The 26,572-nt window shown below is 40.7% G+C and overlaps 1 protein-coding gene across 6 annotated transcripts; it reads right to left on the bottom strand.

The window, feature by feature from the left end:
- Nucleotides 1-685: 685 nt before the first annotated feature.
- mast3a (microtubule associated serine/threonine kinase 3a) lies at nucleotides 686-25,598 on the bottom strand. 6 transcript variants are annotated; one of them, XM_026374509.2, is made up of 28 exons: nucleotides 25,458-25,598; nucleotides 24,124-24,155; nucleotides 19,724-19,812; nucleotides 19,134-19,206; nucleotides 17,090-17,110; nucleotides 16,787-16,865; nucleotides 14,099-14,256; nucleotides 11,020-11,095; nucleotides 10,581-10,790; nucleotides 9,339-9,440; nucleotides 8,650-8,782; nucleotides 8,191-8,276; nucleotides 7,819-7,904; nucleotides 7,279-7,487; nucleotides 7,032-7,170; nucleotides 6,729-6,861; nucleotides 6,471-6,636; nucleotides 6,172-6,273; nucleotides 5,711-5,833; nucleotides 5,416-5,528; nucleotides 5,094-5,275; nucleotides 4,569-4,690; nucleotides 4,286-4,474; nucleotides 3,698-3,921; nucleotides 3,309-3,431; nucleotides 3,025-3,161; nucleotides 2,422-2,606; nucleotides 686-2,297 (listed from the first exon to the last, which is right to left on the bottom strand). In XM_026374509.2, exons 1-28 carry the CDS (start codon nucleotides 25,494-25,496, stop codon nucleotides 1,450-1,452), a joined length of 4,179 nt encoding a protein of 1,392 aa, XP_026230294.1. In that variant the 5' UTR covers nucleotides 25,497-25,598; the 3' UTR covers nucleotides 686-1,449. The 6 variants fall into 6 exon arrangements, with proteins under 6 accessions (XP_026230294.1, XP_026230293.1, XP_026230295.1 ...); XM_026374508.2 differs by lacking the exon at nucleotides 17,090-17,110 and having other exon boundaries at nucleotides 25,458-25,596; XM_026374510.2 differs by lacking the exon at nucleotides 17,090-17,110 and having other exon boundaries at nucleotides 2,422-2,603; nucleotides 25,458-25,596.
- Between the last annotated feature and the right edge of the window lie 974 nt (nucleotides 25,599-26,572).

Here is a 26,572-nt window from a genome sequence, read left to right as displayed (position 1 = left end):
TGGGACATGAAGCATGCACGATCCTTCGATGCTAGTCAAACATGGGATTAGGACCATGCCACTTAAGTGATATCACACATTAGAGAGTCCATCTATCTTTACAAGGTCACTTTCTGATAACACCACCAACAGTCATTATAAGGTCCACTATCAACAACATACAGTACATCAACAACATAGTTTATTAGTACTGCAACAAGACTGTTTCCATATGAAAATATATAAAACGTGATCATCTCCAGTCATTCCTTGATCCATTCAGGGCTTCTAGTTGAACTTTGAACTCTGTCATTCTATGTCACTCCTCTGTTTATGCCACAATAATTTATAACAAAAAAAAAAACCATGTTAAATCCACACTCACATATTTGCACTAAATGTAAACATTCATTCATAATACACATTAAAAACAGCCAACGGAGGCAGTTTTGTTTGTTGCATCCACTGTACAAGTTTTGACTCTCACGGAGAAAGATCGCCCTGAAACCTAAGTGTGCTCTAATTGTTACACGGTTACTACGACTTGTGAAAACCCTTCGGTGAAGTTCGAGAGCTGGACGGAGGCTCGATTCACGTAGGTATTAGAGGACAGAGACGACAGCCTTTATCTACACACCTGAACTGCATGTTGATCAGGTTATGACTTAAACCACTGCTAGATGAGGGGCAGTACTTTTTTTTTTTTCCTTAGCAAGAGAGACAGCAAGTGGTGGCAGGGCCAGTGCATGCATGAAGCTTGTTATGTACAACTACAGTACCTCTTTAAAATGGTTCCTATGGTTAAACCATGCTTTGGCACCAACGCTGGGCTTCCAAATATGATGATGGTATTTATACAAAGCATGTGTTAAGGATCAATTAGGCTAAATATGTACTACTACAATCTGTAATTTCTTTTGAGAAGCAGCACTGAATATCTTGTGAAATTCTATAATACGGTATATGTTTTAGGACAAACACAGTTTGTTTGAAAGACTCGCTAAACACGAAGCAACATCCCATTCTAAACAGGCATTGCGGCTTATAAAAATCAAACACAGTGATATCCACTGGTGTTGCCTCCCTCCCCCCCTTTTCTGCACATACAGTAAAACCTCACCAAAAAGTTGTTGCGTGGCGTCTCTTTTGTGCAATTCCTGAAATAAAAACAGCTGTAGCATCCGATGTATTTTCAACAACCAAAACAAGATGAGAATAAAAAGTCATAAATAAGTTTCTTCATTTAAACCAAAAATATTTACAAAATACGTCAGTTACAGGTGCCACAGTGATTTGAGAACCAAGAGAAAACAAGCAACTAGGAAGTAAACATAACTTTAGGCAGTCAGTATGGTGATTTTGGATTTTGTCACAGTTTTATGGACACGTGTGTCCTTCAAATGTAAGTACAGTAGGAGGTCAAGGACTTCTCTATATATTTTTTGAGCTGTTATTTCTGGCAAGGTAAAACTAAAACCCTTCTTTGTCTTTAGACTTGGGTTTCTGTGACTGTGATCCCCTTCCTTCCAGTTTCACGCTGGATTCTGACTGGGATATGTTGATCCAGGATGCTTTGAATGTTTTCGGCTGCGTGGCTGGAAACGTGGGGCTCGGTGTTGCCTCTCTCTCCTCCAGGTCATCAAAACTCACTTCCTGCACAGCCTCCTGTTTCTTGAATGAATCCCTCCGCTCTGACAGTGCCAGCTTCCTCATCACCACCACCTCTTTGGAGTGGTGGTTGCCTCCACGATGCTGTGGGGAGGGGGTACATCGATGATGCTCGCTGGCTGTGTCCTGGTGGCCCCTCTGCCCTCCAATGTACAGCCCCTGACGGCCATGTTCACCAACACAGACAAACCCAGCGGCGGGGTCCCCATCCATATCCTCCAGGCCCTCGCCTTCAGACAGAGGCACCTCCATGGTATGGCGACGGGTGCTGTATGCCTTCCTATCTCCATGGTACCCTCCTGTCGTCTTGTCTCCCGTTAGCTTCTCTGCTGACTGGACTCTCTTGAGCAGTGGTGAGCGTGGCGGTTCTGCACTGCGGGGACGAACAGAATGGCGAGCAATAGTAGGAGGGGACAATGTCTTGCCATGGAAACCCTGCAGGGACTTGGGGTGAGTGGGGAGGCAGGATGGAGAGCACTGGGGAGAGAGAGGCTGTGGAGGTGGGATGCAGGCCAGCGGAGAAGGGGGGATGCTGCTGGTGGACTTGCAGCGGCCAGCTTTGGTGTACCGACCTAAGACATGAAGGGAACTGGGGCGGGCTTGTGGCACGGGCGAGTTAGGAGAGCTGGAGCAAGGAGAAGAACTTGAATCTGAAAGAGAAAGAGATAAAGTAGTTTGAATTAAGTAGATATTGTTACTTCACCCCATGACAACCACAAGACACAGGACCAGATTGGCTGCAGTCTATAAGTGATACAAGTCATCCTGCCTCACCTCCAGAGTGGTCAGGAGCAGGGGAGCGACACGGTGTAGAAGGTCCAGGAGAGAGACTCTGAGTGGGGGAACCAGAGAGGCTGTCACTAGACGACTGGTGGAAGCCCGAAGAGAAGCTACGACTGCTTTGCATGGGTGGAGGAGGTGTATGTTTAGATAGCTTCTTCAAGATGTTTCGTCGTCTGCTACAAAAAAAAAAAAAAAAAAAAAAGAACAGATAGCAAATATTTGCTTTGTTATTTGGTTTGACTTTGTGCTTACTCAAGAAAACAAATCTACAACACATTGGAACTAGAGGTAGAGAAACAACTTACATAAACTATGATCAACTGGTGATGTAAATATGTTGAACTCATATTTTGGGTTTTTGATCCAAAACATATTGCATTGCATGTATTATGTTACATTTGCTTTGACCTCTCGTGTCATAATAATTTTTTTAATTATAATAATTATTTGATTCCAAATGTACAAACTCTGGACAAACAAAAATATAGGAAATATACTATAAGACTAAAAATGTCAACATTAAAATTACTAGCACGTGAAAATCTAAAATGTAATGTTAAGCTTGAAGCATTACGTCATTCCACCCTAACATACCTGTCCTGTCCGTCCTTCCTCTTGCTCTTTTTGCTGCGTCGGGCCATCTTGGCTTTGTAGCTCGCCTTTCTGGCAGGGCCCACTTTAATAGAAGTGTTCTCCATGGCAGTTGTCTGCAGTGTCACTCTGTTGCCACTCTGTTTAAAACATTCATTAACATAAACACCTCTCTTAGAAGGCAGCAAGAGCCATATAAGAACATGTTCTCAATAACAACTGAACATATAGTATGTTTGGTCACTAATATGTTTTCCATACTAGAACTATAGTATAAGCCTTCGTACCTTGAGTAACAGCTCCACCACCTCAGTGTGGACGAGTCCCTGGACCGACTCTCCGTTGACATGAGTGATGAGGTCACCAGCTCTTAATCCTGCCTCATGTGCAGGACTGCCCTCCTCAACACACTGTGGACACACAACCTCAAAATTACTGGTCAAGGAATCAGAATAAGAAATAAATGGCAGCACGTGTATTTACAGTAGTCAGTACATAATCTTATGCCAACTGAAAAGAAACCCCGAAGGTCATAAAAGTTGTTCTAATCTGTAATAATATGTCATATTTAGAATTGTACAGTATATCTTACACAATTACACTTTAAATTTGTAAAAATATACTGAATTTTTCTCATGTGAAAAACACCAGCTAAACATGAGATGAGAACACATACCCAGACCATATGATGGACGGTGTAGACATCACTGTCTCCCATGTAGACCCTGATAGCTCGCAGAGCAAAGCCAAACCTCTTCCCAGAGCTGTGGATGACCACAGGAGGCCTGAGGCAGCTGACGCTGACAGACAGGTCCCGACTGGGAGACGAGTCCCTTGATGAGGGGTTGGACGACAACGACAGGGAGGATTTGGGGCTTGTAGGAGGACCAGCTGAGTCATCTGAGTCAGGAGAATATGATGAGAAAGGTAATCAGTTGGGAGTTTATGGATAGTGTTACTGCTGCACCTTTGAAGTTATTCTACTTTTTACAATTCTTAGTTTAAACTATCATTTTCAGGTTGGCCACATTACTTGTGGTTTGCATGTTTACAGTATACGTTACACGGCATCAGGCTGCAGAGGGCGCTGTTAACACATTAACAATCTCAAATCCATGTGCTGTATTACAGTCGTGACCTCAGAAGAGTATACGATGTTTAATTTACTTTTCTTTGAATTATATTATGTCTTTGAATTTCAATTTTTTTTAATTATACTGCTGCCCTGATAACATTTTATAGTAAGCATTAACATCCTGTCTACCTGGAGTGATGATAAGAGATAGGCCAGACACAGAAGCAGACTTAGGGACTTTGCTAGATGGGGATTTGGGTTTCTCTGGGGTCTCTAGCTGGTGAGCAATACGTCGAGATGCTCCTCTCCGGAAGGAGGGCCTGGTGCCTGTGCTGTTGCTCCGGAGACGGATGCGCCGCAGGTTGGATACCATTCCATCTTCAATCAAAAAGCAAAGAGCATAAGTACTGGTCTTCCACAATTGCAAAATAAAAGAAAAGCATGACCAGATGTTTGTAGCGGTCAGTCTTACCCTCTTCCTCTGCAGAAATGGCAAAGCGGGGCATGATGTCAAGGCTCTGAGTGCTGTTCATCACCAGTGGGCTGGCACTGCGCTCTGACTGAGAGGAACTGGATGAAGCACGAGGTCGCAGACTACACACAGCACAAAAAAAAGAAGAACTTTAGAAATTGGGCAGGGGTATGTAGGACTGCAAGTATACCAATTCCATCCAAATAAGTATATGAGCTTTGTTACATCAAATTTACAACACAATTTAGTCAGTAGAGGTCACGTATGCCTTAAACTGTATGTAGCTTAAAGGGGATTCATAGCACTGAAAAGCAGCACACCAAAAAAAAAAAAACAACTGTATAACAAAATAATTAAACCTGGGTGAACTATCAATATTAACCTACAAAAAGATCCAATCTCATAAAGAAGAGAGAATATTAGATTTCTATCTCACATCGTTCATTAAATCAGAAATAGAGGGCTGTATTTTCTTTCACTCATAACTAAGACATCTCAGTCTCTCTCTCTCTCTCTCTCTCTCACCTCCCCCTGTGTCCATCTGTCCTCCTGTCTCCACCAACCAAATGTTTGTGTCCATCTCCAGGGGAAAGGACTCCTCTGCCCTCCCATCGCTCCTCCTTCTCCTCACTGTGGCTTCGCTCCGATGACGACAGACTCTGATTGGATGGAGTAGAGGTTGACAGGTGTTCTGTGCTGCTGTACACCTAGAGTTTCACAAAAATGTGTTAAATTGTTCTTTTATCTCACACAGATATTTAGTTGAGTGTTTTTACTGCAGTGTTTTATGTTTGATTAATAATGTTGGATTTTTTTTTTTTTTAAATAGCAGTGCAGTAATAATTACCTTGCTGAAGCGGTGGGCGACAGAGGAGAACTGGCGGAGCTCCACAGATGATTCATCGTCATTGGTTTCATCATCGTCATCTGAACCCAGGTGACAGTAGCGGTCTGATCGGGCTGCACGGAGCACACATGACAGTGCATTAAAAAATGAACATTGTTTTAATCCTAATTGCCACCGCAGTTTTTGCATCAAAAATAGACAAACACAAAAATTGTTACATTCTTATTCCTATTCTCATTGTATCATGAGAATCTGCGATTCTAACAAAGGTGTGCCTATAAATAATTGTACGCACTGTCAAAGTAACTGGTGTCCTCTTCAGTCTCTAGCTGTGGTATAAATTCAGCTTTCTGCCTCAGGAGTCCATTCCAGTCCAGCCCCAGGAAGAACATATGCATCTTCACCTCAGTGGTTCCACCTGGAAAAGACACAAACAGGCCACGGTGGCTTAGTCATCTGTCAATCTGGTTAAATATGTCTCTGCCTCAATCAGACTGTTGCATGAATAACAATGTCATGATTCATGATTTCTACATTAATTCTATAAAATAAAGTCACAAACGACTGGAACTGCATACTATTGCCCTTTAGTGTGATAGCCAGGTGTGGAATCTGAACAGGTAACATAGACAAGAAACTATGTGCTTATTGTTGGTCAGCATAAGGTCACAGTGTGTGTGCTGTGCAGCCTGGGACGCAGTAGGCTATAATCCAGAGAGCCTTGTCCACCAATCCATCAGTCATGCTGACACCAACCTGTTCCCAGGCGCTCAAGAGGGCTCTGCCTCAGCAGTCTGGTAATAAGGTCCTGGGCATCAGCTGGGAGAGCGTCCTCACCCTCTGGCCAGATGATCTCATCTGGACAAATGGGCACATATTAGTATGTCTAGGAAGGGATTTAAATGTATCTACACCCCTCAGGGGACTAACAGTCAGAACTACATAGAAATATTGTGATGGCTTCATACTGGAAAACAACGATTAATAAAAATGAAACCTCTACTAAGCTGAGTTGTTGTTCTATTTGATGACTCAGTAATTAAAGGATCTCTTACCATTAACCACCTGACCAAAAAGCTGTTCAGGTGTGTCTCCAAAAAAAGGCACACACCCCACTAAGAATTCATAAAGAATGATGCCCATGGCCCACCAGTCCACAGGCTTCCCATAGCCCTGTCTGAGGATCACCTCTGGAGCAATGTATTCTGGGGTACCACACACCTGTGGAGAGGAAAATATAGAAAGGGGAAAGTGATGTTACTTAAGGTTAGAGTAGCCAAGACGAGGAGAAGACAAGATAAAAGAAGACAAACCTGTTTGTCAATGAACTCTCTGGTGTCTTTCTCAATGTGTCCTTCGTACAAGTTGGTAGTCATGTTCATTAGACCAATTTTTGACAATCCAAAGTCTGTGAGCTTAATGTGCCCCATGGAGGTGATTAACAAACTACAAAGGAAGCAAATACAAAAATGTTTAAAGTTGCATTAAATGGAAACCCAGTCACAAATCACAGTGTTTAAATATCATTTAAAGACAAGTCAAATCATTACAAATGTGACTTTTCCTGAAATATATATGAAAAAGAAAAACTCTTTTGTGACTGGTTTGGGACTCACTTGTCAGGTTTGAGGTCTCTGTGGACAATGCCGTAGTTGTGAAGATACTCTAAGGCCAGGACAGTCTCTGCAAAATACATCCGTGCCATGTCCACAGGCAAAGGACCAATGTTCTTTAACAGGTTGGCACAATCCCCACCTTAAAATACAATGGAAGAAGACAGACCACCGGTTCAGGTGGTTTGTTTAGGCTTCAACAGAGTACAGCATTTCTGTCAAAACATAACACTTATGATATTACTCCTACCTTCCACATACTCCATAACCATACACAGGTGCCTCCGTGTTTCAAAAGAGCAGAACATAGAAACCACAAATGGGTTTTCAGCAAAAGTTAAGATATCTCGCTCCACAAACACTTGCTGGATCTGGTTCCTTAAAATCAGGTTCTGCCTGTTGATTTTCTTCATGGCAAAACGTTGACGGGTTTCCTTGTGGCGCACCAGATATACAGCCCTGTAGGACAAAAGAAGGTTGAAGAATGAATGGAAGACTTAAACAAGAAGAGAAATACCGGGGACAGTGAGAAAATGACGGGTGTGGAGGGAAATAATTGAGAAATTTTATTAGGAAAAAAAGACAATATGGAAACCTTCGCATCACTTACTTATGAACATCAGTACATACTAGAAACAAAATTGCCCAAATAACTTCTCAGTGTAAATACGAACATACTGCAATAACACATCCTCATTTTAGTTTCTTTTCCGCTTTTATTTGGCTCTCTGCAGTGTCCACAAAGGGAATGAGTCAGTCAAACACAAACAAAGAAGTCTGTCTCACTCACCCATAGGCGCCATTGCTAATGAGCTTGATAGTCTCAAAGTCACTCTCCAGTGGTTTCCTACGAGGAGGGGTGCAGGCAGCTCGGCTCTGTATCACACACAAACACAGATGGAAAATAACAGAACTTATGAGCTGCACTACTTCCAAAATAGCCTGCATACACATGCGTCTTGACTTTGACAATGTCACTGTGATGAAGTGTTTTTGTCTGCCTTAGACTGTATCTACATATCCATACTGCCACATTGTTTCACTTATGACATTTTTTATGTCTTCAGTATAAACTCCAATACGGCTCATCCACCTTTTATCCTGTCAGTGTCTCAAGTCACTTAACTACTTCTTCTTCTTCTTCTTGAATGTAAGTGTATACCTGAAGAAGTGTTGTCTCTGCAGAGTCATCAGACTCTCTGCTGGCAGATCTGTGACTCGGGCTCGTCTGCTCCAAATGGACCATTTCTGTAACAGCATCACACACAGAGTTGAGGTCAACAAAACTAAAATTGAATACTGAATTAATAGCATATTTTTGTCAGAATTGCAACTAAATTTAAACTAATTTATTTTATAGGTGAGGTAAGCTCTACTCTTAAAAACACACTCCATCTCCCTGTAGCAAAAGTGTTTTAATGTTGTCGATAAATAGAAGAAAGATGCAACTTTTCTTAATGTAGAAGGGGGGGGGGCTCTTTAGGTTCCTTGGGTCACTGTATTCTTTCAAAGTTTACATTTTATTTTTAAATTATATGCATTCTTATATGCTTGATAAAATTCACAATAGCAGCAAAAATAAAGTGCAACTATACTGCAGGACATGAAAAAAGCGTTGCACCTTCCAAGGGATCCCTGGTGAGGCCAAGCTGGCTGATGATGTATCTGGGAATATCAGTCTTGATCCCCTGGCCCACCTTGGCTTGACCCTCTGCAGCTTCCAGGCGTTGGTAAAACTCCTCTGGATCAAACTCCTAGGAAAAAAAAGACACATTGTGTTTTTTTTAGAGTTTTTATTATGGGTTACCTTGGCTTTGGCAAAACCAAAACGCACTTAATTCCAAGAGAAAATGGCAATATGTAACAACAAGAACAAAAGGTGTGAACTGCACAAGTTGCAATGTGTGGAACAAGCTCTTTTGTATGCTTCAATAAGCTGAACACGATATGCGATATTTTATGTATTGTAAAGGTTTCTACCACAAACATACAGTTGTGGCAAAGTCGTGATGGGTGAAGAAATAAACTCAGTGTTTTTCATGGCTCGCTAATTTTAGAACTTAAATTGTCAGTAATGATGAAGGACGAGCAAGGCAGACCTGCTGTTTGTTTATTATAACAGACAACTGTGTTATTACTGCTAATAAAGCCATCATTACTAAAAGATATTGATGTATCTCAGTCACCCATCATACCTGCATGTGTGGGAACAGATACTTTGTTCAAGGCTTTAAAAGCTGGTGAACATTATGCTGATGTTGTGTCACTATGATGCCTATAATCACTACTGTGTCTAACAGCGAGTCTCACCAGACACTCCAGGAGTCTGGCCGGCCTGGAGATGATGATGAGAATCTTCTTGACCAGTTTGGTGATGATGGTCACCTCCTCACTCTCTGAACGCTCATACGCCTGCTCAAGGAAAAACAAAGGGCACTGGGTTATTAATGTGAGTTAATCCGTTTGGCACAAGCCATGTGGCAACACAGCTCATCCACAAAGCCTGTCTACCCTGTATGACTCGTTATTTTTAGCATCCACTTCATCTTCTTACATTGTACTGTTGCTGATTCAAGGGATCGTGGCCGGTATTTCAACATCTTGCATCAACACTCACTTCTGCTCGCTGCTTTGGCAGATTTATAAATCATAGAAGATACTTGCAAATACGCTTTTAGCATTCATTAAATCATCCAACGCCTTGCCTTGATCAATCTGTGTTGCAGAGGTCGACTGAATAACAGTCAGTTAAAGTTCTACGAAGTCAGTTAATAGTTAGTTAGTTAGTAACATTGCTTATTCTTTCAAACCTACTACAAGATTTGCTAAAGGCCTAAAGCATAAAGGCATTACTGAGTAGCAACTTTAATTCTAACACAGCAGGCACACATTTAACTATTTACCATGTGGCCATAAGGGACCATTTGCTTTAACTAAATTGCTGGAAAATATTTTTGTGGCTATGACGAAAAAAATAATTACAGAAATGTGGTTTTAGTGGAAATTGTTATCCAATTAGTTATCCATGTTGGACTGTATAACAAATAAGTTACTAGGAGACTGGATGAACACAAGAAAGCACTGCATCAACTGCTGTAACTATGGCATCATAAATAAACTGTCAACTGTCAAATTATCCAACTTTCTGAGTAATTTAAGAAAGTAATTTGGGGTCTGAGTCTGCAGCAGGAGCCATAATCTGTTTTGCAGAAGGCAGTATTTGCTACAGTACAGGTTATGTAATAGATCACTCCATAATCAAAGACTCATCCACTGCACAGATCTACTCAATAATGAAAAATGACAACACTACTACTGGCCAATGAACTGCAATCAGTACCGATGAGAAGCAATCAAACAGGTAATTTCAATTCAATGTTCCTGGTACAGTTTAGCATGTCATGTTCTACATGAACATGACATGCTAAACTGAGGCACCAACAATCAGAAATCCACTGATAAATAATAATAATAATAATAACTGAAAACAAAGTTATGATTACGTTTCTTAAAATGAGGGAGAATATTTTATTGAAAATTAAAAACACTAACCTCATGCAGCAGTTTCTCTAGTTTCTCCTGCAGCTCCATAAAGTACCTGGAAGTAACCAGGCCTTTCTGGGACTTGTCCAGACAGTCTCTGGCAAGCTCCATCAGCTGGTGCTGAATGAACCCCAGCACACCATCAGCAAGGGGCAGTGCAGTGTCTGGGGAACATTCTGCAATGATGTCGAGCAGCTGACCCTCCATCTGGGCTGTCGCCTGCAAAACAACCAAGATGGAAGAGATAGTTAAAAATACTGACAGGAATATTAACCATTTTTTCAAATCATATCAGTGAGTGATTCAAGAATTTGCAAAAATAATTTTGCAAGAAACAGTAAAATCTCCTGTGCTGGTCCTGTGTAATGAAGCTTTTTGAGCATGCATACACATTAACATAAGTGACGATGTTTGAACATTTAACACAACAAGAAAAACTTGACTATACCTTAGGGAAACGCTCTTTGTAGACATGATTCATCATGACAATCTCATTGTCAAATGTTCCACATGTCCGTCCAGGGCTGGAGGAGAACCAGGCAAAAAAAACAAAAACAAAAACAAAATCAGAAATTCTACAAAACAATACATTTTTTTGATATTGATTTCAGATAAAGTCAATAACTTATGGATGCTAAATTACATAAAAACTGTGTGTGTGTGTGTGTGTGTGTGTGTGTTTAAAGTTCAACATACAAACACTGATACGCTGATGCTAAATAATATTGTCCATCACAAAAACATTTTTAAACCTACATAAAACCTATGCCATTCTTACAGGTACGTTAAAAGTGCTTGACTCAGAGTGTTTACTACCCAAGTCATAAGCACAGCACGTGTGAAAATGACTGATGTGATTCAGATCAGGTTTTCATCTGCAGTATCCATGACCACATCTGTTGTGTGTACAGATTCGGTTACAAGAGGGCACCTTCTAAACTGCACATACACATTACAACTCAATGTACTGACATCACAAATGGTAAAAATAGCGATCTTGGGTGCCCCTATACACACACATAGTAAAAATAAAAATGTCAACATATGACATATCACTACATACATACTCTTTTTGAGAAACCACAACAGTTGCACATGTAGTGAGGTTTTATTTGAGGGCAACAACCCTCAACCATTAACCCCTTGGGACCTATTTCAGGGCAATAAGAAATGCTTTACACACCCTTTGGAGCTATTTTAGCGCTTAGCACTTTGCAGTCATCTGGTTTTACAGTTTATGTGAGCAGCAGTATTTTAAAGTAAGTATTTTTGTTTTTAAAAAGTACTATAAAAGTCAATCACAATTATACACTACACCAGTGTCCAAAAAATAATAAAAAAAATAAAATAAAATTAAAAAAAAAAAAAAAACACCTGGATTTAACTAAACAAATAGGTAAGAGACTCCCATTGGATAATTATTGCCTGGATGATTATTTTTCAGCTGGTAACAAGTTGTTTGACCCTAACTGATGCAGTGAGCAGCTTTTTAAACAACCATGTCAGAAGACACATTGTGTGGTTGTTGAAAAGATGTTAATCTGTTTCAGAAGCCTCAAATTATTGATTACATCAAGGAAGGAAAACATCCAAAGAGATAGATGAAACTACTAAAACTGAAACATTATTAAAAACTGGAAGAATAATGGGCAACCATCACCTCTGATGAAAGAATTGTGGTTGGAAAAAAATGTGAAAGTAAGAGCATTTCCACACATACAATGTGAAGGTAGCTCAAGGGATTGGGGATTCAACAGTTGTGTAGTCCCCTTGTCCTCAAGAAATTCACTTGTCAGTGAAAAGCTTCAACTTGCTAGGGAGCATAAAGATTGGACTCTGGAGCAATGGAAGGTCATGTGGTTTGAGTCCAGATTTACTCTGTTCCAGAGTGATGGAAGCATCAGGGTAGAAAGAGAGGCAGGTGAAGTGATGCACCCACCATGCCTAATGCTTACTGTACAAGCCTGTGGGGGCAGTGCTATGATCTGGGGTTGCTGCAGTTGGTCAGGTCTAGGTTCAACAACGTTATGTGTCCAAAGACTGAGGTCAGCTGACTACCTGAATATACTGAATGACCAGGTTATTACATAAATGGATTCTTTCTTTCCTGATTTCTTGATTCATCAAGAAAGAGTGGTTCAGGGAGCATGACATCTTTGGGATGTGCTGGAGAAGACTTTGCGCTGCAGTCATACTCTCCCATCATCAATAGAAGATCTTGGCGAAAAAGTAATGCAACTGTGGACGAGAATAAGTGTTGCGATATTGTAGGAGCTTATTGAAACTATGCCACAGTGAACACATGCCTTATTTAAAGCTAAAGGCGTTCCAACTAAATATTAGAGTGCATGTTTTTTTTGGACAGGCAGTGTAGAAATTCATAGTCCAAAATTTTACCTGACTGGTGGAGTTTTCTCTTGTGCAAACATGTTGAAGAGTTTGTGGAATCACATGTTCCACTGTTAAACTGATCATTCAGGATCATTCTGTGCCTTTGCTGGTTTTATAACCATCAAGTAAAGTTAACAACCCTACATGTAAATGGTAGGTTCAACTATACAGTCACATTTTAAAATGACTTTTCATTTAGTAACCAAATATTAAGATACCATAGACATATCTAAAGAGTCCCTAAATATGTACGAGACTCTCTAAAACCCTTCTCTGCCAACCACAGCATGTCCCATTATAAGTCTGTGTGTGTGTGTGTGAGTAAGCAGCACAGGCAAGAACACGTCACAGAAAAACAACCACATCAAGATGTTGCCAACACCATCCACAGCCCATCATAAAAGTCTCCAGCAACCTCTAAACTCCCCACCACTAGAACTATTTAGAGGGCTTAAATGTTTAATGAGAGCTGAGATGCTAAATGATGAGGAAATGCAATTTTCTAATCCAGGGGATAACTAGTAGAAGAACCACATAAAATAATTATTCCACCATACTTGAATCCTTCCATCCAGTATTTCATCATTTGTGATCATATGAAATAAATTGCAACACATTTCCCACACTTTTGTACTTGAAGTTGAGCAACAATCATATTATATGTTACATTTCTTGTTTAGGGCGTTTCGGTGGCTTGCTAACAGTTTATTTTGTATCTTGTAAAATTACTTTAAATCCATGTTTGGATAAGCAGCTAAGTAACAGTGGGAAAATGAACAAAAGGTAGGGTGGTAAATGACAACCTTAATCTACTGGAGGTGGAAGGATTTATATAAAATCCACCAGCTCACATCTTCAATTAGTACAGCAGAATTGCCCAAGCTCAGCGTGGCAGCAGGACACAAGCAACACACTGCAGCTGTAGTCAGACATGAGTCTTGGTTGGATCAAGAATGTTAATGAAACTTTCAGTGATGTTTCATTGCGAGTTACCTTTTGAACTATAGGCTTAAATTTGTTGTTTTAACTAGAAAGGCTTGTCTACTAAACAAACCACATTCATAAATTCATAAACAATAAAGTTCATACTGTATGTCTGGGCTATATAGTAACTGAATGTGTTCAATCCAAGCTACCTGAGACTGCGAGATCGGACTCTGACAGGGGGAGATGGGTGTGCTCCTTCTTCATCTGCCACGCTCTCCGTGCTCCGGAAATGTTTGAACAGGAAGTGGAGATCATCTTGTGTGGGCTGTAAGGGCAACTGGTGCAATAACTCCTGGGAAGAGGAGGACTGGGAGGAAAAGGGCATGGAGGTGGAAAAAAAGAAAAGGGAAAGTAATAGGTGAAGAAAATTAAGAGATCAGTGTACTGGCAAAGGTTTCAAATATGATATTTAAAAACAAAAAAAAACATCAACTGATGAATGCTCAAAAGCATTAAACTGGGTTTTGGTCTACCTTTGTGCATTTGTATCTATGGCAAGTTTTTGTAAGTGACTGCTCTGAGTATCTAACATCCTGTTTTAGATACTTCCTCTGATAAGAGAGTCATACCACAGCTCTCAGATCCACTTGTTTTCCTGTTAATACACACAGTCTTAGATGAAGTACTTAGCAAGGATATGTCTGTGAGACTAAAATAAAACATTAATTCTTTACTAATTTTAAAAAGCAGACTTGATCAGCTTAAGTTTTCAGTTCCCCTGAAGCAGTATTTTATTTTGCAGTATTATTTTATTTTTATTTCCTGCTACTGCAAGCCCTAAAGCGCATAGCAACTACTGTCATGTTGGCCATGTATTCATTCCCTTTTTTCTCTTTCAGGGCCAAAATGTGTGAAATGCAGCCTGGAATTTATGAGAATTCCCATCTGGCTGGGATCCTATGTTTCACTGGACGAAGAGCAAAGGGAAGAGTGGCTCATCTGACTGCATGAAAAAAGAAAGCCTACCAGAGACAAAAAGTGAAAGGAAAACAAGGGAAACAAGCAAAAGAGCAAGAAGAGACAGTAAATAAGTGATAGAGGGGGAGAAAGACAGCCTGAGGAGGAAACTAGAGCCGAGAAAGCACAGCATAAAGGCCTCACTGACAACAAGCCTGAAAGGGGCATTGTTTGGGGAAGGCTGACCTCACTGTCTCCTACCCATGTGGTTGGCCACACAAAATTACAGCTGTGACAGAGAAGCTGGTTATTGTTTTTTTCACAGCCAACAGCAGTTTCAGTAATAACTTTGAAGACAAAAATCTCAAGATAATCACCACAGAAACCCTCAACAAATAACTAACGGGTGTAGCTGCGTAGCACGTCGTGCCTACTTCATTTGGCTTTTCCTGATAGGAAAAGCAGAGTGACAAAATGTGAAACACTGCAGTCCCTACTCAAAATGTGATGTCATCCAGTAAAAAAAGCAACCATGCATTTTAACAAGAGCTGTGTTATTTTAATGATTGGTCTTATTATTCCTGTATTTTCCCTTCTGTCTAAATAGGCTACTCAGAGTACACGCTCTAATGATTTTGGTATGAAGTCATTTATTTACCAAGAATTATAAAACTTTAACAGACTTTCCAACCACTGAATTTAATTTAGTCACTCTTTGGTTCTACTAGAAATACTAACTTTGCTGTTAAAGTTCAAAGATTTTTGTTTTTTGTCATATATGTGTATCAAACTGTTGATCGTTACTAAAAATCATTAATAATGAAATGAATAAATGCCGGAAAATTCTGGGAAAGGCATCTGAGGATTCATTCCCATTTCCTCTCCGCAGTGGAACGTTTGATAAAAGGCAGATGATGGAGAGATGCATCATCGCTGGACATTTCCTGTTATGGCTGAGTCATCAAAAGACAACACCATCTCCAGTGAGTTGTTTCGTGCAAATCAACTGGAGGTTTGAAGTAAGTTCCACCAGACAGTCACACAGTAGTGTTTTAAACCGTCTTTACGTGTTCGTTACTCAAATGATTTCAGCAACACACGTTTAATTTAAAATGTCTACAGTTTCCACAAGATCTGTGTGGAGTGATGCTTCTTCTGAACATTAGAGTGGCCGGATAAGTTCACAGTTACAGTGCAACTGATTCTAAGAAGGAAATTAAAGTATGAAAGTTGTCACAGAAAAAAGCATTAAGTAATTTTTCAAACTACTCAGGGAGGATATTCTACTTCTTCACTGTCAACATTTTGGATCCTGGATCATCTTTAATTTTTGCCAAAAGATTATTCTAAACGCCGACATCTCAATCATCACACAATCCCATCAAGCTCATGATCCAGGACCTATTCATCAAACTCAGTTGGCCGGATTACAGTGCTGACTATTTAGTGAGGCTGTTTTTTTTTTTCATTTTTTAAATTGGCTTAAGCTTCATCTGGAATTTTTGTTAAAGCAGTCCTTAAGCCTAAACCTGCCCTAAGTACAGCTTACTGCCAGTTGTGCATGGACACATATGAATGAATGGCTTATCTTTTATTTATGATGAAAGAATGTTCATGTAGTTATCATTTCAGATAAAATCTAGTTTACACACGAAGCAGTACCTACACTCATATATAAACCAATAACCAGTATATTATAAATCAACAAGGTGGATTTTTTTTAACACCTGCTCTGTGTCTGAGGTCAATACTATACTTTTACAAGCCACCACAGCACCATCAACTCATAAAGTTAGTATAAAGTAACACAGGGCACTAAATACTCCCATGGCAGTGATTAGGAAAGAGGCTGAATACTTGATGAAGCAAAGAGAGACACGTCTTACAGACAAAGAGCAGTACAATAAGGGAACACACACTGAGACACAGACTCTACTTACAGATACTGATGAACTAGGTGCATTGGTGCAGTATCCAGATGAGGGAACCGATGCAACAGACCACCTCCGGCCATCCACTCTGCAGAGATAAAAGAGTAGCATGCTGCTCAGTGGTTGCTTGTCATTGTACTAGAAACCTAAACTTCCTGTTGACTCACTACAATGTTCAGTTTCACCTCTTTATACATGCAAATCTCATTTAAAGTAAGATCTTCCCATGCAAGTGTGAAACCTGAGAGGTAACATCTGATGACTGAAAGTGTGATAAAAAAAAGAAAAAATACCAGCTTGTCTTTTGTTTACCTTTCAGAGCGGGCCAGTTGGCTACAGAAGAAGAAGAAATATGGAGAAGGAGAGAGATGAAGAGAAGAAGAGGGGCAGGGCAAGAGACAAAGTGAGAAAGAAAATAAACAGTGTTTAATGATAGTGACAGAGTAGGTCTGGTAGTCAGAGTCACAGTCCTGTTTGTGACAGCTCTGGTAATCTGCTGCTGCTGCTGCTGCTGCTGCTTCTTAACACCTGCCAAACTACTATCAACAACTACTGTAGCACTGAGACCTACAGACACTTAGCTCATGAAACACACACAGACACCAACAGTGCCTACATACACACACACCTCCTCAAGATTGCTAATACAAACAGAAAACATCAACCTTTGTATGTGGAATTTCCTCTTGTAACAGTGCCTCTATCTCCACTATACCCCTACTTTTCCATCCAACATTGCACTCTGGGACATGGCCCACTTTCCTTCACTGACTCAATCTGTGATGACAAGAGCAGTGAAAAGTTTTCTCAGAGAAACCAGCTCTTGGGAAGATGTAGCTAAATCATAAGTGACACAATAACATTAGATGGATCTGCTTTGAAATAAGGATTAGTGACAGCTGGTTCGTATCCTGATGCCATCTTCTATATGTTATTAAGCCCCTTAGTATTGACAGTGGGATGCTATATTGAGGTCCTGCAAGGCTTAAGGGAAAAAGCTGCAATTAAAAGCAGCTTCTATTCCACTCCAGGCATTAATGTAAGAATGAAAGCCTTGGGTGTAAAGGGGTAAACTTATTATGGTGCAGGGTATTGCCAGTCCTCACACTCCAAGGTTAAACAAGAATCTTTAATGGTGAGGAGAGCTGCAACTAAATGATTATTCCTCACCCTCGGGACGGTTCCTTACGGAACGGTTATTCCTTCATTTACATTAAATAGACTTATTCATCCTTTGTGTGAAAGCCAACTATTGCCTTTCTGGCTCTTCAGTGTTTACATGACAAAATAATTGCACAAACAGCAGGACCGTACAGCTTGTATGAATAACAAATAAACCCATTGGAGCACTCAAAAGTGCAGCCACAGCATCCGTCTGTGCAATGGCAGCTTACAAAGTCTCTATAAATGTAGATGAGTCATGCAGTCTCGTGCAGTGCAGCTCTATCCAGAGGCATTCCTACTCTAGCCTCAAAATTATGGTGCAATATCATAATGCATGATATTTGAGATAAGCAGCATATACATTCAAAGTGAGCGAGACAGAAGCACTGGTGAAACTTCTACATGTGCATACCTGTAACCATCTCCGTAGAACAACTCCACACGTGGCCATTTTGCGCTAAATGCCCTCACTAGCATGTGATAAACACACCATTTTATTCTACTGGACCATGATGCCAGTCACGCTGTTCCTCTGAAGCTCAGCCAGTCTATACACACTTTCAAACGTGCGAGGAGAGGGCAGGTTCTGCAAGTCTTCCTCATACACAAGAAATTAATGTGTGCACTTGTTGTTGCCTTAATTAGCTTGACAATTGTGGAGATCCATGTCCAGCAAGATGCCCTGGGGCCTTTCAGATGGTTTGGCGTGCTTGTACATTGCCTCATTTGCACTACAGGGGTAAAGGGAATAAGCCAGGTCATGTTTTTCTTTTATGAACTTCAAGGTGCAATATTTTTCTTTTGAGAAAATATGTGAATAATGTTGATGCTCTGTTTGAGTCATTATAAGTTTGTTTTGGCTGAGTCAGACATGAAGCCTGCTGGAAAATATCAATAAGAAAACAGCTTGGCTATCTCCACCTCTCTGCAGATTCTGTTTACTACTGTTGAATTTATCATGTAGGGAAATAAACGTCTATCGGCATATATGTATTTTTATGTTTTCACATGTTTGCAGATGAAGCTACTCCAATGTGGAAATCTGCATCATCCACTTACTTTTGCAGGATTCTACAATACATTTTACTCATTCTCTAGTTTGTGTCTTTGGGAGAAAAATATGACTCTAGTAAGCTGAGTTAGAGCGCCTTAGACCAAATCCACATTAAAAAGCATCAGAGTTCATTCTTACCTGCGGGCAAACTGGAAGTTGGAAGAGGTGCTGGCAGAGGCATTTCTAGGACTTTCTGATGGGCTACTGCCAGCTGAGGAGTCAAAAATAAAAAATGTTAAGGAGCTGAAACAAATTATGTTTATGGCTATTGTTGAATTATTTTACAGGCTCAGTTTGAAATTAGGTCACTGATCAGTCAGTGATCATCTAATTATGATTAGTGTAGTTTATTTCACAACCTGAAACTATCAAAGTTGAGTAACACGTCCACACACATCAACTATTCCCTGTCATCTCAGTTTCAGCCGAGAGCAGGAAGACCTGTTGTTAATCAATTCGTTTACTCCTGATAGGGTCCCTAAAGAGCTTTTATGTCAGCCCCAGGGGGGCAAATCACTGTCACACCCTGAGTCACTCAGAGTACTGAATGAATCACCACATTGATTTTAGGCAGTTGAACGGGACAGCTAGAGGAAGCTCCATGAAAAATATTATCATATTACCAATCTTCACTACAGACCTTACACAGACTACCTAATAAAACTCCAGTCGAATTGCCAAACATTATCACCTGTGCAGACACACGGCTAAAACCAACACACAAGTACCTGTGGCAAGTGGAAGAGGTGAAAGAGGTCGTGAGAGTGTGGGCGATGGCGTCCCCACTGCCAAACTCCTTCTCTTGTTGTTACGGGAACTGTGAGAGGAGGCAAAACAAACAGAAGACAAAAAAATATTTGCTTATGCGATGTAATTACAAACACAGAAGAACATGTTGTTTATCTTTTTTTTTTGCGCAGAAAACAGCTGCATTAAAGAAAATACAGGCAACATGGTTTTATTATCATGATAAGGAAAACACTGATAAGGGTGCTGGTAATGGTGTTTATACATACAACTACACTACATTTGACTGATGTGTCAGCAATAATTAAACCAGCAAAAATAAATGATATCAAATAAATCAGGAGGGTACGGACCATGGATTAGGGTATTAAACTAAAGTATCAATTATTATCCAATGATAATGATCTGATGTATGAATGTATTTATTATTATTATTATTATTATTATTATTACTACTATTACTACTAAAATTAGTATTATTTCTATTTAAAAACAGCCCTGGCTAGCTGCTACAATGGTAAATAAATTAAAAATGTATCATGGCTAACAAATTAATGCAACGGCTCCAAGGAGATAACAGTGCAGTACATATTGTACTGTCCATACCAGTAGTGAGCTGTCACCATTGATGAACACAAACAACACAAACCTATCTATAAGAAAATCAGTGATCAGATTAAAGCAACTGAAATCCTCAGAGAGTTTTTTTTTTTTTTTTTTTTAATCGCCACTTGGGATTCAGCCTTTTTGCCTACCAGCGCTAAGGTACCTACATTTTGAAGGGCATTTACAGTTTTCATTATGACTGTGTCAAAGAAGTGCCGTTTTAATTTTGCTACTGTTTCTTAGGCTGGTTGTGTTTATTCAGCTGGCTGGCTTTGACTTTGATCAGTTTGGCTCAAATTGTGTGCATTTTCTTACTGTGCATCTTTTTTGACACATGCAATAATCATTCAATTTCTCTAGTTCTCCTTTGAAAAGAAAGTTGAATAAAGGCTGTTCCTAACAGACCTGTTTGAAAGCTGCCACATACTATGTTCTTCAAAAGTGACGCACTCACATAAATATAGTTACTTTAAAATTCAAATGTTGTTTTGTCCACATCCTGTATGTTTATTTGCAAATTGCACCCGACTTCTTCATGCCTAGTTCTCACACACATCTTCTGCTAAATTCATTCTGAATTGAATCAAGGTTCCTTTTAGTTTTTTTTTTTTTTACTGTTTTTACATTTAATGCAGAATTGTGTGCAATTCCATCATGCTCTCCATTTTATTACAGTAATGTCAATCTCATCTCTCTTCCTCTCTGGCAAAGGCCTAAAATAATTTAGGGGCTGAGACGACAACAGAGCCTGACGTTTCTGGGTCGGTGCTGAGGCACATTCACACAGTACATAGCCCCCAACCCAAAAAGACTCAAAGTGGCAGAGAAGGCACAGCAACAAAGAGAAAGGAGAGAAAGGAGAGCCAATAAGTGCTTGACTTTGGCTTATAAACACCTACAGTTGCAAAAACAGACCAACAGTCTGAGCATATACCATTATTTCCTTATCACAGAATAAATAGCCACAGCCTGGAGTGGCACGAAAGAATGACTGTATCACATCATAATCATGTGAGAGCACTATCAACAGTTAGCAGTGATACAGCTACACAGATTTGGGGTTAACAAGTGTGATTTGTAGGAGCATTGCAGGCAGCTATGTAGCATGATGAATATAGGCCACTGGAGCACTGGCCTGGTTCACATGTTTACTGATGGCGAAGGGCTGCATTTACTCAGTGAACTTGATTAAGACCCAGCCTGTGCTGAATGGGTTACAAGACAGATACACGTTTACCAGCTGCATAAAAGAAATGCATAGTTAAATTAAACGCTTTATAGTGTGAAATCATAGCTTTCCTTTGAGAGATTTACTCATTAGTGAAGCAGTCTTTGACAGTCTGCAGCTGTAGCACATGCAGACTGTGGGAAGATTAGACTCAGTATAGAAACTACTGGGCTAAATATTAACATTAAGATAAAACTGTCATAAATGACAATGCAATCGCTATGAACACACACGACCTTGCGAGGCATGAAAGGCTAATGTTACCACCTTACTTAGTGAAGACTGATTACATTTATCTCTGAGATAAGAGCATCTACAACAGCACAGCCTCAGAGTATCGATCTGCACCGAGACTTCATGCGACAGCTGGTAGCAGACAATGCAGTCTGCCCACACACACACACACACACACACACACACACACACACACACACACACACTTTACAATGGCCACGTTTTTCTGTCGGAAACTAAAACTAGGGCGGATGTATCCAACATATACAGTAAGGCACTGTAGGCTATCACAGTGACATGATCATGGTGCGGAGCTGTGAGCGGATAATGTTACCAGACACCGTGGGGGTTAGCTGGGAATCAAATAGCTCAGCATATAGGCGTTCAACAAATTGCTATTTGTCAGACATGTCAGCGGGAAGCTAACGGCAACAAAAGGCACAGCAGACGTTTTGCAGTAGAGCAGCGAGGACCGCGTCTGGAGGTGAAGTCTGCTCCTGAAACAGGCCGTGTTAGCTTTACCTTTTCGATCTTTTCATCATGGCCCCGGTCACAAAGCTCGTTTTGTAGCTCGGCAGCACGGTCCAGTAATAATTTTGGTCAGACATGGTGGAGCTGAGTCAGTCCAGATATGACAAATGTCCTGCGGTTAGAGTGGGAGCATCGTGTTAAAACCGTCCGTCGGGTTCAGGCAGCAACGTTACGCAGTGTCCGACGGAAGAGAGTCCATTCAGCTTCGGTCCAAACTGACCCCGGACACACTGCAGGGGTACGGCACAAAGGCCATGTCCGCTCCGCTTCGCCTCCCTGTTATCAGCAAGACACCCAAAGCAGCCCGTCTTCAGCAGGATGCGACATTATCGAGCTGCAGCTTCGCCAAAATGTAAAGAGTGATAGAAACTTTCCAGCAATAACAGCACCGCGCAGGCGCGTCAGCGCACATCGGTGGGAGGCGGGACTAATGGTGCCTTCAAGCACCGTCGGATATATTTTGCTAACGACCAACACACAAATGAGCCCCTACAAGGACACAGGAATTGAAAAATAGTGTATTCTAAGTGTTAATAAAATTATTTCATTATCAATGTGCATTTGCGATAATGTAAAAAAAAATTGATAGATCGTGCACAGCACGTCGTATCGAGGTTGGAGCAGTATCTTACTGCACGACTACACGTGAACGTTGCATTTTGTCATCAAGGTAAATTAACATTCTGGTGATTATCATGGATTAAAGGTTTATTAATGAGAGCATGAGTTCAACTCTCCTTCTACATTTTAATCCAAAACCAAATCGGCTATAAGCCAATTCATACATATGATACAGTTTGGATTACAAATAAGAAACAAAAACTTGAAGATACAAAGTTAAGATTGCCAAGTTCCCAAAGTGGGCAAAGTCCCAGTGGACTCAGACCTTCAGGGGAACGAAAAGCCCCAAGTCTTTACCCAGGTTGCTTGTTTTCCGGTATGTTAATTGTTATCAAAACTTTTTTTAAATGTTCTGCCTATGTCAAAATGTACAAGGTGCCAATTTGTTGTTGTACAATTGTTGCAAATCAACATGCCATGCAGACACTATTGCTCATAAATGAAATATGTGATTGATTTATTGGAAAAAAAGTCTTGAGTGATTCTGATTTAACACGTATGAATGAACATTTCTTTGTTTGTCTCCTCACCTGTAGGTAAGCAACAAAATATTTCTTACACTTTAAAATCTTAAGTCTGTCAGCTTTGATGTTCTCTTCTACTTTCAGTGATTTTGATATTTCCTGTGACTCACAGACAGTAAAACTAGGCCAACATAGTTTCTTATCCAAAGACAGGGGAAAGTCCCTGAACAGTGTCAGTAAAGTAAAATTCTTCATAGTGTTCATGTGTGTCACTCCTCTAATCAGAAAACCTCAATGGAACTGTTCCAGTCTGTAAAGTTCCTGTCGGTTCCAGGCAGGAAAAAGATGGAGAGAAACAACACAACCCATGAGCTGTTACCTGTAGGAGGATTTTTAGCAATAGGAGAAGAACGACTTATTGATTCTCACACACTGAGAAGATTCCCTTCATGCAGTAGCTCTCCCACTGATATAAGAGCATTTGTTTTTTTTTTATCCTTATCTCTATCACTTTCCACCCTTATGAAAAACCTGTCTGAGTGGTAAGACCACTTTGACTGACAGTCCTGATAATCACCTTCAGAGGTATGATAACAGTGGATATGGCGTGACATAAGGCAGACAAGTGACAGACACCTGCTGGTCTGGTTTTTGAGGAGAAACACAAGGAGGGCACAGAGAAAATGATAATACTTACACATTTCCCCTGCGAGGAAGACTCAGTTCTTTCTAGAATAGAAGAGACCACAAAGATTAAATTAAGAATATATTACATTTTCTATATTTTTAGGAATGCAGATATCAGCTGTTGATATCTTTGAGCAGAGAATGATGTTTATCGTTTTACCAGAGAGTGTCCATACAAACCACCTTCTTCTCCATAATCAGAGGATACTCAACATCTTTTTGCTGTTGTGAAAACATACACTTACTTACTGTTCATTCTTAATATGTATTTTAATAAAAAGCTAAGGGCACAGACAGGGCTTCCCACAAATGGTTCTCTGTCCCTCCCACTTATCTCCACCTGTGTGTTGTAAATGTCATTTTCTGCAGTATGGCCTAGTTTCTTGTACAACAAGTGGATCTTCTTCCCATTTAATGCCAAGGAAGTATAAATCCTTACTAGCTCGTGGCTATTGCATTTGAGCTCAGGCAAAAGCAAAACTGCTTTTTGTCATCAGGATTTGAGGGATGTGGAAATGTCGCACAAGACAGTCCATCTCAGGCAGTGATTCATGTGTGGAAGAGTTTCTAATGAAGATTTACATTAAGTTGTACCTTTTGCATGTCAGCCTGTAAGGCAGAGGCGAAAGGAAACCAGAATAAAGCCACCAACATGCTCATTATCATTACAGACTTGGTTTCATTTCTAAATTGCAGATGAAGTCAAATGAAGGGAGATGACGGAAAAACCTGTGTGGGTGAATCTTTTATCACAAACACATCAGCTCTTTCCAAAACAGACAGAAGATATAACGTTACTGCTTCGTCTGTGCAGAAAATACACATGTGAATAAACTAGAGGAGAAAAAACACTTCATTATTCCCATCCCGGACATTCCTCGGAGATAAACATGGTGCCCTGGAGAAGATTAAAGGGGTGTTTCTGCCAATCATGGAGGAACCCTTGGGTTTTGTGCTCCTATCACCAAGGCAACTAGATCCAGCAAAGCACCAATGAAGAGCTCCAAAATAAACACAGAGGCTACAGAGAGCAGATCTACTATACAGACCCCACATTCACAACCTGCATTATGTGCACCAGTGTCTACAATTCATGGGCTCCTGATGTTGCTCTGATGAATGGACACCAGACATGATTAAACAACTGATCAGTGAAAAACCATAGCACTGCCAGGCGGGGTGCAAAAAGGATGAAATGATGAATACAATTTTGAGTTTTCTAATAAATAACATCAAAGGCTAAAGCTGCGAAAGCGATTCCTTTATCTCTCTCATCATTATGATTTCGTCCCGTTTTCCTGGAAACACACAACATCCGTGCGCAGGCATGATGTTTCCGTTTACCTGTAGACCGCGGCGTCTCAGGATGTTGGGCTCATCCATGGTAGAAGACGATATAACACAACCACCAGAGGATCCCCGGTCAGTCAGCCCATGCTGCGCTCCGTCCTCTCCCCGGCAGCATTGACAAACCCTCCTTACTGCCGCCGCTGCCGCTCCTCCACCACCACCACCTCCTCCTCCTCCTCCCCGGGGCGAGCTGCACGATCGGTCCCGGCTGCTGATCACCTGATCGGGAGGAGAGGGGGGAGGTGAGGAGGGAGGGTATTAACCTAGACCTAGAAATGAGAAGGTGTGTTGTCTCCACCCGCTCATGCATACTGTGAGATCAGCTGTCAAATGCAAAATACTGGTTGAAATGTCATTTTCAGGTCAAGGACCATCAGATACACAAACACTGACATGATCATGTTACTCCCTCATGTCTTGAGGTCCTAGATCCACAATAAGACTCGACCTAGGATCTACATCACTGCATATACTTCTCTTTTGTGGTCACCACCTGCCTGTCTGGCAGCACCCTGCATCTACAAAGGCACAAATCCCAGAGACATCATCACCAGATGACCACAAACATATGTGCCCAGCTGTTTCCATATGTTTTGGTACATGTAGGATGACTGGCTGCACACTAGTCTGATGCAGTCAATTCACACCCCTCCTGTAAAATAGCACAGGGTCCCTATGGTGGAACAAAACCTCAGCAAAGGGCGGATGAAGAACAATTGTGCTGTGGTGTGGAGTTAGCAGTGATTGATCTGTGCCCATCACACAGTGGCACTATGTTTTTCCATGTACAACAATGGTTGTAGTCTTGTCCTGTGATGTCACGCGTCCTTTTATGCAAGCTGAAGGGATGTGAATCCTTCCTTGTTGCAGAGTGATGGAAATCAAAGAGCATTTACATTCTTCAAGCCAACAGTGGTAATGGTGACACATCATGAAGACTTTATGTTGCTGTTCCTCTTCGCTTTAGGGCCATAATGTGCCTGTTTTCTTCTATTAACACTTTATATTCTGTATTGCATGTGTTTCGAATGGTTGATTCTAAGTATTTAAGGTAATTTCTGAGCTGTTTGTGTGTTCACTTGTTTAAACTTGTTAAACTTGTTTTACGT

The sequence above is a fragment of the Anabas testudineus genome, chromosome 17, assembly GCF_900324465.2.
Source record: "Anabas testudineus chromosome 17, fAnaTes1.2, whole genome shotgun sequence".
In the NCBI taxonomy this organism is placed as follows: domain Eukaryota; kingdom Metazoa; phylum Chordata; class Actinopteri; order Anabantiformes; family Anabantidae; genus Anabas; species Anabas testudineus.
This window is presented reverse-complemented; position numbering and strand designations above follow the sequence as displayed.